Source organism: Macrotis lagotis, chromosome 6 (assembly GCF_037893015.1).
Source record: "Macrotis lagotis isolate mMagLag1 chromosome 6, bilby.v1.9.chrom.fasta, whole genome shotgun sequence".
Lineage (NCBI taxonomy): Eukaryota > Metazoa > Chordata > Mammalia > Peramelemorphia > Peramelidae > Macrotis > Macrotis lagotis.
The window spans coordinates 164,475,297-164,493,246 of NC_133663.1; the positions used below are offsets into that span (position 1 = coordinate 164,475,297).

General features: G+C 34.3%; 2 protein-coding genes across 6 annotated transcripts in view; one reads left to right on the plus strand and one right to left on the minus strand.

Moving 5' to 3' along the window:
- Positions 1-17,950, plus strand: part of UBAC2 (UBA domain containing 2) — a 255,797-nt gene that overhangs the window by 117,349 nt on the left and 120,498 nt on the right. The gene's annotated exons all lie outside the window — the stretch shown is intronic.
- Positions 4,686-17,140, minus strand: GPR183 (G protein-coupled receptor 183). Of its 2 annotated transcripts, XM_074191954.1 has the most exons (3): positions 17,039-17,137; positions 14,178-14,414; positions 4,686-11,758 (listed from the first exon to the last, which is right to left on the minus strand). In XM_074191954.1, the coding sequence occupies exon 3, from the start codon at positions 11,735-11,737 to the stop codon at positions 10,676-10,678; it is 1,062 nt and encodes a 353-aa protein (XP_074048055.1). In that variant the 5' UTR covers positions 11,738-11,758; positions 14,178-14,414; positions 17,039-17,137; the 3' UTR covers positions 4,686-10,675. The 2 variants fall into 2 exon arrangements, with proteins under 2 accessions (XP_074048055.1, XP_074048056.1); XM_074191955.1 differs by lacking the exon at positions 14,178-14,414 and having other exon boundaries at positions 17,039-17,140.

The window sequence follows — 17,950 nt, forward strand, 5'->3', positions numbered from 1 at the left end:
CTCTCTGGAATATAGGTCTAGTAATGAAATATTGGGTCAAAGGGTCTGCACAGTTTAATAGCTTTTTGAGCATAGTTACAAATTGCTTTCCAGAATGACTAGGCCCATTTGCAGTTCAATCAGCATTACATTAATGTACCTGTTTTCCCATACCTTCTCCAATATTTGCCTTTTCCCTTTTTGTCACCTTTGTCCATCTCATGGGTATGAAGTAGAATCCTACAGTTCCTTTAATTTGTTTGTCTCATTACTGATGATTTGGAACAATTTTCATACTATATCCTGTCTGAAATACTCTGCTCTCACTCCAGTTGTTTGAAAATTTGTACCCATATCAGATGTCTTTCATGATACCATTATAAATTACTTTTTTCTTAAACTTTGTATAGGAATTCTCCTCCTCCTCTTCTCCACTTCCTTTTTTGTCTCTACTCCCACTTATCTATTGTCCCCCAAGGATCCCATGATAGGTTTCAGGGAGTTCTTCAGCTTGGATGGTGGAAAAAAAATATATCATATGTTCATCAATCTCTCATCCAAATTTATTATTTCCTCCAGCTATTTTAAACATTCTGAAGTGTCCATAGACTTCACCAGACTATCACATGAGTTCCAGACACAAAAAAAAGGATTGGGACCCCTGCTTAGTGATAAATTATGGTTAATCCTGTATGCTTTTTGTCTTCCTGCTTGAACAGGCAAGGTTCTTGGAGGTACTAACAATGGTTTATTTAATCTTTGTAGCTTCTTCCTCAATGCCCAGAATAAAATCTTACTGAGAAGAGTTAATAAGTGTTTGTTGAATTGAACAGAATACCACCTTATTTATTTTTTGCAGTATAATACAGGAAGCACTAAACACAAAGGAACTGTGTCTTACTGATACATAACGAAAACACTGGTAGAGATGTTCTTAAGCAATGAGGACACATCAAAATTAAGATTTTTCTTGAGAGCAAGACTAAAGCTCAGATATCACATAATTTCATTCTGATGAAACATTTTCCTCTCTCAAAAACTGCCTGTGAAAAGCTTTTCTTACCAGATCTAGAAACCAGACATTTCCCACATTGTGTGAAAACTCATTCAGTACAATCAAAATTTGCTATATCTGCAGCACCACTAGCCCAAATGGAAAGCCTCAAGAAAGCTTACAGTCTAGATGGGGAAAACAAGACAATATAAGTATAACCAGTTTATGAACTTGAAAGACTATATATTGGATCCAAAGTTTAGAGCTAGGAGGAACCTTTGAGATCATCTAATACAACCCCCCCCCCCATTTTATAGATGAGGAAACTGAGATCCAGACAAACTGAATTACTTGCCCAGGATTACATGTGATTCTTGAACCAAGAATCACAAAATCTGAGGTTTGAGTGAACCACAGTGGCCATTTAGCCCAACCCTTGACTTGAAGTCCTGTTCTCTTTATACCATGCTGCTTCATAATGTCCAGTATAAAAAATTCCTGTTATTAAAATGGTAAGCAATAATGTAAAACATTATGACAAGTGCTAAATCAGTGGTAAGATAGATAGGGCAGTTGAGAGGAGGAAGAGTAACATTGATGTAACAAAATCCCATCTTCATCAAGAGATCTTTTACTGTCCCTCTTCTCCCCCTATCCAAACACTGCTGATTCTGAAATTATCTTGTTCTGTATTATAAATGTTCATATAATCTCCTTCATTAAAATATGAGATCCTTGAAAATAGGGACCATTGTTTTCTCTTTTGTATGCTCAGTACTTCTTATAATGTCTTGCAATCATTCAATTAATTGCCAATCAAGAAAAGTTGTTTAAAATGCTGGGACCACAAAAGAAGCAGGATCAAGGTCCTTAACCTCAATGAGCTTACTTTCCAACCAGGAAAGACAACACATTAAAGGGAGTTGAAAAAGGAGAGGGGAAGTATAAGGTAGCCTGTGATGGAGAAAGTTCTTTGGAAATGAGTTAGCAGTGCTGCCTGGAGAGGAATTAAAGACATGGTTAACCTAGATCTCCTTAAAGGACAGAAACCAGCCAAGCAGAAGGTGAAGTCTTAGGATAAAAGAATACATCCAAGGTGAAAAGTAGTCCAGGGATGGTGTGAACTTCCAGAGTGAAGTGGTAGAAAAAGTCCTGGGGAAATGAGAGGAATGAAGTCACATTGTAAATATGTATTCAATACTTGTTAACTTATTGAAGAACAAAATGAAATGTATCCTTGTAACTTGTAGTTTCTTTTTCTTTGAAAAGCACTGTCAAAAACCCAAAGATATTATTCTGGGATAAGAACTCGCTATTTGATGAAAATTGTTGGGAAAACTAGAAAATAGTATGGCAAAAATTAGGCATAGACTCACATCTTATTCCCTATAATAAAATAAGATCAAAGTAGGTACAGAATTTAGACATAAAGTTCAACAACATAGACCAATTAACAGACCAAGAAATGTTCTATCCATCAGCTATATGGAAAGGGGAGAAATTTGTGACCAAGCAAAAAGCAGAGTATATTATAAAATGCAAAATGTATGATTTTGACTATATTAAAATAAAAAAAGGTTTTGTATTAATAAAACCAATGCTGCCAAAATTAGAAGGAAGACAAAAATCTAGGAAACAATTTTCTGATAAAAGTTTCATTTCTAAAATATATAGAGAATTGTGTTAAATTTATAAGGTTATATCATTCCCCAAAATGATAAATGGTCAGAGGAGATGAAGAAACAATTTTCAAATGAAGAAATTAAAGCGCGCGCTCTCTCTCTCTCTCCATATATATATTTATATACACATATAATCATATGAAAATATTCTCCACATCATTACTGAGTAGATTACCCTTGTGGACTACCTTATATATTCCCTCTCCTTTCCAACTCTCTTTAATGTGCTGTCTTTCCTTGTTGGAATGTAAGCTCATTGAGGTTAAGGACCTTGATTCTGATTCTTTGTAGTCCCAGCACACTTTTTCTTGGTTGACAGTTAACTGAATGATTTCAAATTAAAATAACTATGAGGGTCCACCTCACACCTATCAGATTGACTAAGATGACAAAAAGGAAAAATGATCAATGTTGAAGAGGTTGTGGGAGGATTGGGACATTAATACATTGCTGGTGGAGTTGTGAACTGGTCCAACCATTCTGGAGAGCAATATGGAACTCTACTCAAAGAGCAATAAAATGATCATATCCTTTGACCTAGCAATTCCAATACTAGGCCTATATCCGGAAGAAATCATAAAAAAATGGGAAAAGTCTCACATGTTCCAAAATATAGCTCTTTTTGAAGTGTCAAAGAATTGGAAATTGAGGGTATGCCCACCAGTTGGGGAATGGCTGAACAAGTTATGGTATATGAATGTTTTGGAATACTATTTTGTTCTATAAGAAACTATGTCTGGTCGGTTTATAGAGAAGCATGAAACGAATTACAAGAACTGATGATGAGCAAAGGGAGCAGAACCAAGAGAACATTGTACACAGTAACAAATTGTTGTGAGTTGGTCAATCTGGATGGTTGCAGCTTCTCTCAGAAGTTCAGAGAGCTAGGACAGTCCTAGGAGACCAGCTTTCGACAATGCTATCCCCATCCAGAGGACGAAAAACAAAACAAAACAAAAAACATACAGAACCTGAATGAACACTGCATTCACTTTTTAAGAATTTCTCTTATGGGGGCAGCTAGGTGGCACAGTGGATAAAGCACTGGCCTTGGAGTCAGGAGGACCTCAGTTCAAATGTGGCCTCAGACCCATAATAATTACCTAGCTTTGTGGCCTTGGGCAAGTCACTTAACCCCTACTGCCTTAAAAAAAAAGAAACAATATCTCTTATGTATTTCTTTCCCATCTCTTGATTTTCTTTCTTTTCCCTTAATCCTAATTCCTCATACCAAAAATGACTGATCTGTAAACATGTTAAACACAAATGTGTATGTACAATATGTACAATAATCTGATTGTTTGCTGTTGAGGGGAAGGGAGGGTGGAAGGAAATCATGTACCTTAAAAACATGCATATGCATCTGGATGAATGTTGAAAAATTTTCATAACATATAATTGGAAAAATAAAATATCAATTGAAACTAAATAAACAAAAAGCATTGTTGAGTTGTTTTCTCCTGGCTGTGGTCTAAAGATAAGACAAAGTTAGTCAAATCTCTTTTCTCTTGGCAAGCTACTTTCTCTTTAATTTTAGTGGAAAAAAGAATCCTAATGGGTTAATAGAGTACTTTTAGCTTACATCATAAGAATCTGTGAACCTTCGTTTTACTCAAACTCGAGTTTTCATAAAGCATATAATCAAACTACTCACCTCCTTACAGTGATTTCTATCACCATGGAGGCATTCCTTGATTAAAGCACCTTACTGATAAGTAGCTAGTAAGTGAGCACTCACTATATGTACTGGGTCTATAGAGAGAATGAAGAGCTGGGTAAGACATGATCCCTATTTTTTAGCAAGCTGTTTCGGGAAGATAAGATTAATATACATGAAAGGTAGAGTTATTTAAATAAGAGTTGGAAGACATGGTTAAGATTATATAGGCATGAGGGGCGGCTAGGTGGCATAGTGGATAAGGCACCGGCCCTGGAGTCAGGAGTACCTGGGTTCAAATCCGGTCTCAGACACTTAATAATTACCTAGCTTTGTGGCCCTGGGCAAGCCACTTAACCCTGTTTGCCTTGCAAAAAAAACCTAAAAAAAAGAAAAAAGATTATATAAGCACATGAGGTCACTGAGGATTAAAGATGCTTTTATTTACCCAAGGTTACATGATTAATTATGGGCAGAAATTAAAGGTAGATCTAGTGCCTGTTGACTTCTTAAACAAGGTGAGATGACTTCACATATAAATGGTTATCATTGCTTATTTTCTCAATGGAGGGGGAGAGGGACTGGAGGGAGGGGTTCAGAATTTTAAAATGTATGCTTAATCAAATAACTCATATGAAACCTTATGAAAGTACTAATTTTTCTCTTGTAGTGGTCTAGGTACTGAGGGGTATAAGTTAAGGGATATTCATTTTTACTCAGTTGAAATCATTAGGGAAAGAGTCATGGAGGAAGCATTAATTGATCCTTAAGGTCCATTAACTGGGAAAGTTTAGCTAGGTGGAAGCAAAGTGTTCCAGGGAATGGTAATAATAGGAAGTAGAGTAGGAAACTGACATGGCAATTCAAGGGACAGAGAGGAACCTATCAGACTAGACTGGTAGGATCTTCTAAAATTTCAAGGAAAATGAATTTAAGTAGATAGTATGAGGTCAGATAGTGTAGGGCTGTGAAAAACCAAGTAGATGAATATGACCTTGGTGTAAATTGTGAAGTGTTAGTACAGATTCTGTAGCAGGAAAGTATCAATGAAGGGAATTAAGAAAAGAATAGTACTTAGGGACAAAATGCTAGATTTGGCATTAGAGGAATTGAGCTATCATCTTGGGCATGTCAATAAGTATCTACCTCTGTGATTTGGGGGAATCCATGTAACTCCTCTGTGCCTCAGGTTCCTTAATTGTTTGGACTAGACGACTTCTAAAGTCTAACTAAATATAATCATGTAATTGAAACAGGAAATATGTAATACAAGAACATCAGCCAGGATGCTTTTAGTGTTAGAGAAGGAATACTTTAAAGATAGAATGAGGAGATAAACTCTTGGGCCTTGACAATGGGGAATGAAGATAAGATGGATAGGAGAAAAACTGAAAAATATCCATTGTAACTAACTGAATGTGACAAATAAAAGAAACATGACCTCTGGGTTTTAAATCTGGCTATAATATTGCCATTTACAGAGTTGAGAGAGACGAAGGAAGTAGGTAATGCTTGTCTTTGGACATGTGGAATTTGAAGGCTGGTAAAATGTCCCGTAGATTGAAGCAGCTCACATAAGAGGAATGCAAATTAGGCAGAATTCGTCAATTCTTCAAGTTCTATAATACATTGTGGATTTCAAAATTATATTTCAGAGCAATTTTGTCTTTGGTGCTTCTTTAAGGATAAATTTCTGGGGCAGGTGTCCCTTCTAGAAAAATTGGACTATAACAAAAAACAAGACTCTTTTAGAAACCATATATTTAATCAAAATTGCTGTTTATAGAATTTGGTTCTTTTTGATTCCCTTTTGACTAATGAAAGTAGATCTTAACCTTTTGGAAATTTTCAAGGAAAAAAATGGCAACTCTTCCAGGAAAATTTGAGTAAAATTATACCTAATGAAAAAATGTATTCTGCTTGAATGAGTTTACAAAGATTACTATCTAACCTTGTGATTGTTTTTTCTTCCTTTTATACCTCAGTAGTTAAAAGAAAAACAAGTCTATGTTTTTTATAGATTACTTTAAATTACCATGGTACTAAAAATGTAACTGAAATAGAATTTTTAGGTGCTAACTTAAGGTATATGCTTCCCCTTTTAAAACTGTCGGGGTGGCTAGGTGGCCCAGTGGATGGAGCACCGGTCCTGGAGTCAGGAGTACCTGAGTTCAACTCCGGCCTCAGACACTTAATAATTACCTAGCTGTGTGGCCCTGGGCAAGCCACTTAACCCTATTGCCTTGCAAAAAATATTTAAAAAAAAATAGCTTTGTGTGTGTCTGTGTCTGTGTCTCTGTGTTTGGGGGGTGGGGGTGGGTGTTTATCTGGGAATAAATATACTTAATTCCTGAAACACAAAATTGTTTCCAAGAAAGAAAGCCTGTGCCTTTCTAAACTTAATTTAAAAATGAATAAAATTTTCAAAATGAAAAAATGGACTTATTTTATCATTGATTTATTTTTTAATTTTTGCATTTTTCGACATTTACATACTTAAGTGTCCAGATTAAATCAAAAGCAAGAAGACTGGCAAGATTTGCATATAATTTTGTTAAGTACCTAGTAGGTACTTAATAAATCTTATCTCTTACTTTAAATCCTATCTCCTTTTCTTTTGATTTTACTATAGTATCTTCTCCCAACTTGCCCTCATGGGTTGGATACCCAGGAGCAAATGCTTCTGAGGCTCTAGGGGTACACTTGGGAGCTACCCTTCTAAAATTATAGCTCATGAATTCCTACTGCAGTGCTTCTCTTAAGTTAACTAGTTGACACATTTAGCTTATTTAAAAAGGCATTTATACTCAGATGGCAGAGTGAAAATAATAGCCATAAAACATTCCCCTCATAAACCTGGGTCACACACTTCCCATAGATACACGCCACATACATGAGAAGATTATAGCATCACATGTGTGGAATACAAGTGTGATAAAAGTAATTCAAAGATTTTGGTTCCCTAGGTCCTCTCTTTTCAAACAGCCTATATATAGTCCATCTCTACTCCTCAATTCCTGATTGCTAGGAGAGGTGCTCTCTCAAGGCCCTTAGCCATTTTTTGCTACCAAAAGTGTTCCCTGAAGCTTTTTTACCTGAATTTTTAGATATGTCTGCCTGTTGTATCTTTCTCTTTTTTTAAAAATGTAATTTGAAATCTTTCTAATCAGTGAACTCATGAAAATTTGGCAGAGTTGTCTTCCTCTGTCTCTACTAGACACCATAGAAAGGTGGTGAACAAAATAATTTTTTCCAACATACTTCTCTTATACAAAGTGCTCTGGACCCTGTACCACCTATACTTTCCAGGATTAACTATTTAAAGCCTCCAGGGGTGTGGCTAATATGTTTTCTCAACCAGTTCAGATGTGCCCACTCATTTCCTCAAAGATCTTGCTTATATCTCATAAAAAATTTTATACCTGGTTTAAAATCTTCTTACTATATTAAAACTTAATCATCTGTGACTAAATTCTGTGACAGAGTTGAAGAAGAAAGAAAATTGCATCTCATCCCTTGTACTAGTGTATACATTACAAATAGATAAGGTTGTGTTAGAAGAAGCAAATGATTTTTTTTGTGCTATTTATACTTCATTAAAAAATTTTCATCTTTGGTCTCTTGGTATATAATTTGTTACTTTATAACATTCTAATAATACCCTGGTGATACAAGAATGAGAATAATGGAAAGTGTGCTGAACTTGCTTACTTTAATTTAACACTATAGGGAAGATTATGCTAAACACTTGGGTGTCAAAAGTAAAAAAAATGAAATATCTCTTATAGGTTTTCAAGGAACTAAGTTTTTCTGAAGGAGGAGGGGGGAAAATCACATCTATCCCTTGCACTACTATTATTAGTAAGAACATCATAAATGTTGTAAATGGCTTTATTTGTGCCATGGACAAGTCTCTTAAAGTGACTTAGGAAATCATTTCCTAAACCTTAGTTTCCACATCTATAAATATAGGAATTATAATTTTTATAGAACCTGCCACACAAGATTTTTGTGAAGTTCCAATGAAATAATTTTAAAGTGTTGCAGAAATGTCAGCTACTGTTGCATTATCATCATTACCATCATTTGACATATGAAGAAATAAAGGCAAAGCTGTTAGATGGAGCATGATAAAGACACTGGGCAGTTTTAACTCTTTGTTTATGGGTCTTCCCTCTACTTTTCTCTCCAATCTATTGTGAAGATAGTGACTTTCTGCCATTTTTTGAGGTTCCACATTTCCTTGTATTTTATCCATTCAGAAATAATTTATACATCAGGAGGCTAAAATACTTTGATCAGTCTGTAAAGAAAAGTGAGGTTGCAAATGAGACTTCATATTTTTCATATTGAAAATATGACCAACTGTAGTTCTTCAAATTGCCTGATACTTACTGTTATTTTAGTGAACTTATAAGTAACAGGATTCTTCATTCCCCCCCCTCATCACAGCTCCTTTTTCCTATCCCTGTTTTGCATTCTATGACAAATCTTACTAAATGACTGACATAGAAACTGATCTCATGAGTCATGATTGTACAAATGACATCTTTTTTTGTCTGTTTGATTTCTGGTAATCCTAATTGAAGATATACAAAATGAAAGACACATACTCGAGAGAGAATAAAATTGTCCCAATATGCAAAAAAAACAAAGACAAAAAAAAACCTACCCTCATTTCTGTCGTGATTTTCTCACAGTCTTTGAAGTAGGTATAATTTCCATTTTACAGAAGAGAAACATCTTGTGACCAACCCTCCCTTTCCTGCTTTCCACTCTCTTTCCCAAGCTCTGATCTGACTGCTTGGCTTCTAGCTAAAGCTGGTACCCCAGCTTTTCATTGTTTCAGCTGTTACTGTTAGTTCTACTCCTGGCACTGCTATTCTTATTTCTGCTGATGTCATGTTCCTGAATGGCTCTCAGGAAAAGAGAGCATTGGAAGCACTAAGGAACAGAATCTTAATTTTGAAACATTCGGCTCTTTATTCTGAAGTGTTTTTGATTAAAAATGCCAAATAGACATATTCTTGAGTGAGTAGTTAATATTACAAAAAGACATTTTAAAGCAGATGTATTAACATAGATCTACATATTAGCTACAAATATCTTAGAAAGAAATAAAGGAAGAGGTACCTGGAAGTAAATACGAATTAAAACATTTTGTTTTTTTTAAAAAATTGATTTGTATCTCTCCTATTAATTGTTATCTAATTATTTTATATGTTAACTTGATCATTTATTTTTGTTAATGGTCAGACTTTTAACATCTTTTGTTAAAAAATATTAATACAAAATCAGGGATCAGTTCATCTAAGGCAGTTCTTACTGTGATAGCATATAGCCAACTTAATCTAACTTTTTACATATTGATAAAACATTAATTTCTGATCCTCATTAATACAAAAACATAGTTGGCAATAATAGATTCTGTCATATAGATATAATTTCACATTTACAATGTAGAATTTTTAATTATGATAGTTCATTTGAAGGATTTGTATTGTTGCTTTGAGGTATAAAACTCATACTTCCTTATCTCAAAGTTAAAGATCTATACATATGAGATAAGTTATCTTAGAAAGAAATCACAATTTCTGACTACAATTTCATCAAAATTTTAATATTTACAAAAATATCTTTATAGTGACAGTTTAAATTTTTTTAACTGACAATGTCATCAGTAATTAAGAAGTAATTACTTTCATATTAAAATAATTCCATTTAATACCATGCAAATGGAATTCCATTTTATTTTATAGCAAGGTGTAAATAATCAATTAACGCAAACTTATTTGATTAGAAGGTATACCTTAATTGCCTAGTGGTTTGAGGTCTGAACATGGAATCAGGAAAGACTTTCATTCAAATCCCTTTTCTCAGTGATTCCAGTGAAGCCACATAACCTTTCAGTACCTCAAGTAATTCCCTAGAACTTACCTACTGAATTATAGGTATAATTTAGGTGGAGAGATTTCCTACAATTGGAATTACCCACGATAGGAAAATCATGAATCCTTGGATATTTCAGTTAATTTTTCTGTCTTTTTCTGTTATTGGCACTCTAATCCTTCTCCATTCATTAAATTACTTTTTTCTTTTCTTGGTTCAGTTGGTCCAGTTCTCAAAGTATATTGAGTAACTTTTAGATTTATCATATCCTAGAATCGTTATTACATATAGTTGAAGAATCTTTGTTATATGGCATTTTGTCTTTGGGGTAGTGCTTTGGACTTTATCTTTTTTCCATATACTTTGTAAGTTACCATTCCATTTTGAATTCTGGAAATTCTTATTACCCAGTGAGAGAGGTTCTGAAATAGTTGAAAAGAAATTTTTCTTGTAGATAAAAGATTTTATGCCTCATTACCTTCCATTTGAAGACTTGGATTGGATCATTGTTTGATTTTCTGTCATTTCACGTGAGTTTTCATCCGGAGCTGACTTAACACTTGAAACTGACACACTAACTTGACGTTTCAGCATTTTCATAACTCTTCTCTTATAACCTTTGCATGCAAAGAAATATATAAAAGGGTCCATGCAACAGTTGAAGTTCATCAGGCATACTGTAAAGTGGAGAGAAATCTGGAATATATGTTGTTCTCTACAGTTTGGTTCTTTTTGTAGCTTCTTAATCATATGTTGTATAATTGCAACATGATAAGGTGTGAAACAGACGATGAAAACAATAATTATGAAAATAATTGTGTTGAGAGCCTTTTTGTTTACCCCTGATTTCTCAGTTAGTGGATTTTGTTTGGCAGTTTGAAAGAGTTTACAACATATCTGAGAATAACAAAAAAGTATGATTACAAGTGGAATAGCATAACCTATTAAACAGGCACCAAGAAGAATCCAGGGAAGATTTTGTATTTCTTCAAAGTTTGGATATTCCATGCATGTTGTCCTTCCATTTTCTTCCTTTGACATAGAATGTATAAGTAATGGGAGTGTTTGACCAAATACAAGGATCCAGACAAAAATACACACACATTTAGCATGTTTGATTCTTTTCATCTTGTTGTATCGAAGAGGATGGACCACAGCAAAAAATCTGTCAATACTCAAACAAGTCATGAAGTTCACACCTGCATATGCATTAATGTAAAATATAAGAGCAGTTATCCTACAGGAACTTTCACCAATTCTCCAGTCAAATCCCATGGCATAGTAGGCTATCCGGGTTGGCAGAGCAGTAGTAAAAAGTATATCAGAAATGACGAGGTTTGTTGAATAGAGAGTTGTGGAATTGATTTTTTTTCTATTCTGAAAAATAACGGACAAGGCTAATAGGTTGCCAAAGAGTCCAATGATGAAGACAATACTATAATGAAGAGGCATTAAGATCTTTGCAGTACTTTGGTGAGAATAAAGGTCACAGTCTGTTGATACATTTGTTGAAGGAGTTGTAAAGTTGGTTTCCATTTTTGCTGAAATTTAGATTCTCTAGGGGGGAAAAGTAAAAGCAGATAATTAGTTAAAAGCATCATAAATCATTTGTTGCTAAGAGGAAGAAGTCTCTATTTATGCCTGACAACCCATTCCCTTTGATATGAAATTCAGCAACTGTAAAATGAAGGTTGGGGATATTGTCACAATCATAGCTTGGTAAAAAGCTGGGGAGGTCCTAGGGTAAGAGAAATGCATCAATAAAGATGAGACCAAATCTGTTTTATAGTATAAGGAAAGCACTGACTTCTTAGTCTGAAATTCCCCTCCTTCCCTCTGAATCATTGTATGATTAAAATAAAATAATATGTGAAGCCCCATACATTTCAGGAAAGCATAGAACTATGGTTTTAAGCTAAATTTCAGTTGGACATTTTTAATATATGGTGCCTATCACTACCAGGAAATGAAATTAGTCATACATTTAGAAGACTGTGAGGGTTACCACAATGATCTGATTTGTGTCAGGAAAGTGTGAAAAGCAGGCTTAAGGCTTCCTGATAAACTAAAGGTGGTGTTTTTGAGTTCTAAGGGAAAAAGGAAAAACAATAAGAGACACCAGAGAAATTTGTATTTAAGGAAATGGCAGAGTATGAATTCCCTGCAGTTATTTCTGAAAGGAACCCAGTTATCTAACAGAAGAATTTCTGTATACACATCTGTTTTCTCAAGGGGACCAAGGAATTAGCAGGAAATCTTTGTATTTCCAACAGTGATACTACTTACTTTACAACTCACAGCTCATAAACACTACTACCAGATCTATCTACTTTGTGCATTTATACCCATAGGGCTTTTATGATTCATTACATCCATATCTTTCCTTTTACTGGGCTACATTCTATATTAATTGAACGGTTCTATGCAACCTTGAAGCTACTTTACATGCAGTCTCTTCTCTGAATTATTTCCATATTCTATAATTACTAATGATTCTCATCTCTAAACTTGTGTATTGCTTCATTTGTACCTCTTTTCTGATAAGTTCTAAGCTTGTATCATTCTGTAGTCTACTTATTTGTCTACAACAGATCTCTCAATTAGATTGAGAGCTCTTTGAAACTATGGACTGTGCTATGTCTTATTTAACCTTCATATTTTCCCCAGTGCTTAAAAATAGATGTTTAATGAATGTTTGTGGCAGTTATATCTTATCCAATAAAAGTAAGGTAATGAGAAAATCATAAGTATATTTTTGAGGAAAGGCTACATGCAAGATATATTAAGGAAATGAAAATAGGAAATTGGTGGGGGTGATATGAGGATTCCAGACAAGGGGGTGTAGTTTGGGAAAAGGCATTGTGAAAATTTGAACTTCCTTTTATTATAATCTCATTTCTGAGTAAAATATTGCTTTTCAAAAATCATAACCACAGCACCCTTTGTTCATATTATCATTCATAAAATATTTTAAAACTCAGTCTCCTGGGAAATGTTATTTAAAAAGAACATCATAGAGTTATTAGAATCCTAACATACTGTTGAAAGAGAGCAAGTCAATTCACCTAATGCCAGTTTTTCTCAAAACAGTTTGCTTTAAGCTTAATAGGGATAGACCTAAACCCATATCTAGGTTCTAAGAGGGTCATCTTTATACTCTGTTTTATGGATTTGAATTTGTTCTGTATTGAATTCCTCCTGATTGTGTAGACAGTTGTAGACAATTCATGTATTTAGGCAGTCTATATCAAATTGAATTTAAAGACATGGTACTTGATTATTTTGAATACATGGCCAGGGTAGGGGGGGAGCCCTAACAGATTTTCTCAAGATCCTATTTTTCCTAAGAATGTACAAATGTTGCTGTGGGCATGGCACTTTCTAGCTAAAGAAAATATAGTCATTGTGACCTGTGAATTTTTCTTGTGCTTGCAGAGTGCTCTGACAGATGTGAGGTTGTTAAGAGTTTGGGAAATTGTAAATTTCTTAATTTCCTCAAAATAACCCTCTCTACTGTAGTAGTAGACAGACTCCCCTTTATAACCATATGTGCCTGGTTAATAGAGTTGTTCACATGTCTTCTGATTTTTATCATCTCATTTTTGCTTCACCAGACATGTTGAATTGATATATACTTTCTAACCACACAAAAAGAAAAGAAAGAAGCAGAAACTTAAACTTAGTTTACTAAAATATAAGAAAAAACCCTTTAAGGATTAATGTAATTTATGTCTTAGAAATAGTTTTTTGAGGGAAATAGCTTTTGTAATTTGGAATATGTATACTAGATTTTCCTGCTTTCTTTATTTATTTCCTTCTTTTTACTTTTACTTCAGTTATTCCTTTCATTTCAATACATGAATTTAAAAATTACCAAAACATTTAGAAGTTAATTCTGACCTGCACCAACTGGAACACTAGTTGTCTAAAAAGATTTATATAATTTTCTAAAGTACCTAGAGTTAAGGTAATTTACCTGTAGGTAAATTGTGAAGTCAGTGGTTTGTTTTTGTGTCTGCAATGTCTGAATTCTTTGCATTTTGTTGCCTGTAGTCTCCCTTTATGTTCTTATTAGGGACAGAGAGGTGGCACACAATGGATAAAGTGCCGACCTGGAGCCAAGAAGACTCCATCTTCCTGAGTTCAGATCTGGTCTCAAACAGTTATTAGCTGTGTGATCCTTTTTCCTCAGTTTACTCATCTGTAAAATGAACTGGAGAAGGAAATGATAGACTTAGTATTTTGGCCAAGAAAACCCCAAATGGGGTCACAAAGAGTCAGACATTATTCAAAAAGTGACTAAACAACAACAAAAGTGTTTTCATGCCCTCATATTCATTCTCTCGTTTCTCCTTTCAGTCACAAGATATTCTGAGATTATTCATTTATGTATGGTTTAAATGACTAGCAATTTTGTTACCCTTTCAGATATATTTGTACTTCAGCAGGAATTATAACTATAAATTAAAAGAATTAATCTTGAACTGGTCAATCCAGAGGATGGAGGACAATTTTCTTTTCTTGCCCCTAGTTATGAAATGATATCACAGGCCTGCCACACTCCCTTTGAGGTTTGCCCCGCCCCGGCTATAGCTTACACACTAGGAAAAGCTAGCTTTCTAAGCATCTGAAACAGTGTGCGATTTAAGGAAACTTCAAGTAACAGTCTTTTCCATTCTTTTGTCACCTGTCATAATGCCCTCTATTCCCATATAAGTGGACTGTTATATTTATATTTTTATATTTCATAGAACCAAAGATTTAGAAGTTGAAAAGCCTGCAGGGGACAGTTAGTCCAATTCCCTCATTTTACATATGGGGAGACTGAGAGCCAGGGAGGTTAAGAATTTTTTCCAAGGCAAAAGCAGCCTTTGGTTTTGAGTCCTCTAATTTGAAATTGAGGTTCTTTCCATCATGGGACAATTTTTCTTGGAGAAATGAAAGCTTATTTTGTAACTGAATGGGAAATGTTTTATATTAATTATCTTGTTAAACACCTAGTTTAATAGGGAAATTTGCATTTCCTAGAATCCCAGACTTAGAAAGAAGCTGAAAGATCATCCCTATTACCATAACTCTTGACACACGGTTGGTTGTCAGGCTGCTCTAGCATAGATGATATGAATCATAGGATTTTAGAGTTGGAGTTTGGTCCATGCTCTCCTCAAAAAGGGAATTTTCACTATACCATCCATACCTAACAGGTGATTGTCTACCCTTTGCTTGAAGCATTCTTAATAGTGGGGAAAGCTCTGCTTCCTGAGGCAGCCTGTTCCACTTTTGAACAGCTCTGATTGTTAGGAAAGTTTTCCTGAGTCTAAATTTGTTTCTTTTGGAACTTCCACCCTTTTCCCCTGGTGCTGCTCTCTGGGACCAAATAGAACAAGTTTAATTACTCTTTTAAGTGACAACTGTTTAGATACATATTCATTTTCTTCAGCTGATAGCATCTAGCATGTACTCAAGGCCTTTTACCATCCTAGTTGCCTTCCTTTGGAACTATCCAGTGTGTCAGTGTTCTTCCTAAGATGGGTCAGTAGCAATGATCACACTATTCCAGGGTGGTCTGACCTGGGCTTAAAAGAACTCTTTCAAACTTTTAAAGCACATTTAAAACAAGTACTATATAAGTCATCCTCAAAAATTGAAAAAGTTTTGCAAGTTTTTAAACATCTTGATCATTTAATCTTTCCTTTTTTCCCTTTCTTTTAAGATATTCCCTAATGAAACATAAATGCATATGCACACATATCCACATACTCTTGCTTACTAGGAATTATTTCCTTTTGGCTGATACTCATTAAAGATCTTATTACAGGTCTTGGTCATTTAGATTCTGATGAGACTTCAGTTTATCCTTTTATTTCCTCTTAAATCTAATCCAGTTTCCTAGCTTATCATCTCCTTGAGAGCAGGGACAATCTCTTTTTCAGTTCTGCAAACCTCACAGTACTTAGTACAGAGTCTTATATACAGTGTTTTTAGAGTAAAGAGAAGAATGAGTGAATTTTTCTGGTTTCTTTTAATTGGCATGTCTGTGTAACATATATAGAGATAGTAGAAGTCAGAGAATTAATTTGATTAATAAAGACAAATTATTTTTGAAAACTGAATCCATTATATTTACTGACTCAATTTTTTTGTATTCTCTTCAAATAAGATAATGTAGATTAAAAAGGGAGAGAGAGAAAATTACTGAATCTAATGTCCAAAAACAATTTTTACTTCAGTAAAATAGAAAAAAGTATAAAAGAAAAAATGTAAGTTTGATTTTTGTTGAAGAATATATGCATTTTGAGAATGCTTTAGATATTAAGGATCAATTTAAAAGGCATTAAAAAACTTAACTGGATCTTAGGAGTTCGTATTTTGAGAAAAAACTCTCTTAACCACATTCTTAACAAGAAAAATAAATTCATCCATACACTTTAAGCTTTCTTCCTCCAATAAGAAAGTTCAAATGGTAGATGTTCATATATAATTATGTCCTAAAACATAAATTTAATATCATTTCTTTGTTGTTTCTCTAGTTAGCTATTATGAATTTATATAGTTACACAGATTAAGCAATAATGATTAGTTTTTTTTTTAAAAAAAAGGCACATTGTTAGTATATTTCTCTGTCTACTGAGTTAATGGGAAAAGGTTATTAGTATTATCTGTACTACAGCAAATCCCTACAGTAAATTAATAGCATGATAACATTTTCATGCAAGTGCAGGTAACTGGCCAATGAATTAAATTCTCTTTCAGTTATTTGAGAAAATGAATATTTCAAAAACAGTAACTTTATAAAATCCCTGCATAATTGATAAAGCACAATAATATTTTACTTACATGTAAGTGATCTTTTAGGTCCTTTAGGAAGCAGTGATACTTGGCAGAGTGACTGTAGGAAAGTGAAGCTCATTGCTCTTGTCATATTTGTTTGAAGGAGGATCATTTACTGATATCCTTTTATGGTGTTGCTCTTTTTTTTTCCTTCATCCTGTTACTGAATATAGTAGTTATCTGTTGCCCTGATGTGCACATGTGCATAATTTTAAATGGGAAGTGAAATGGTTCTTGTCCTGCTGGTGTTTGAATATTTGGCAAAAGTCCCTTGGAATTTATGAATTGTTGATTTCTTTAGGTGGAACTTTTATTAAATTTTTAGTTTTGACCTTAAAATTTTACTTGAAAATGACTAAAGTGGCAACCCTGAAAATGAAGTATGGATTATTTTTGTGTACTTTATCCATATTATATGTGTCTGTATTTTTTTTTTTTAAATGCTCTAGTTAAACCTACCTAGGAAATTGCTATGTGTGAACTCTGTTGAATCTGTTAATTATTAAGAGCTTATGAAGTGAATAAGAAAGGAGATTTTTCAAAGGAGTTTAGGCAGTTTTTTAAGTATGAGAGTGAAGACTGATAATTCGAAGCCCATGGAGAATACCCTTAAGGAATAAGACCAGACTGAGAAGGATTTTTTGCTGTGACTGAACAGCATCCCCTCAGGGCTTTCTGAAGCATGTGTCCTGCATCACTTTTGCCCCTTGGATAAATCTACTTTGTCTTATGTTAAGTTAGGGGCAATCAATCCCAATGTCATTTTATTTTTTTTAGGTTTTTGCAAGGCAAATGGGGTTAAGTGGCTTGCCCAAGGCCACACAGCTAGGTAATTATTAAGTGTCTGAGACCGGATTTGAACCCAGGTACCCCTGGCTCCAGGGCCGGTGCTTTATCCACTGCGCCACCTAGCCACCC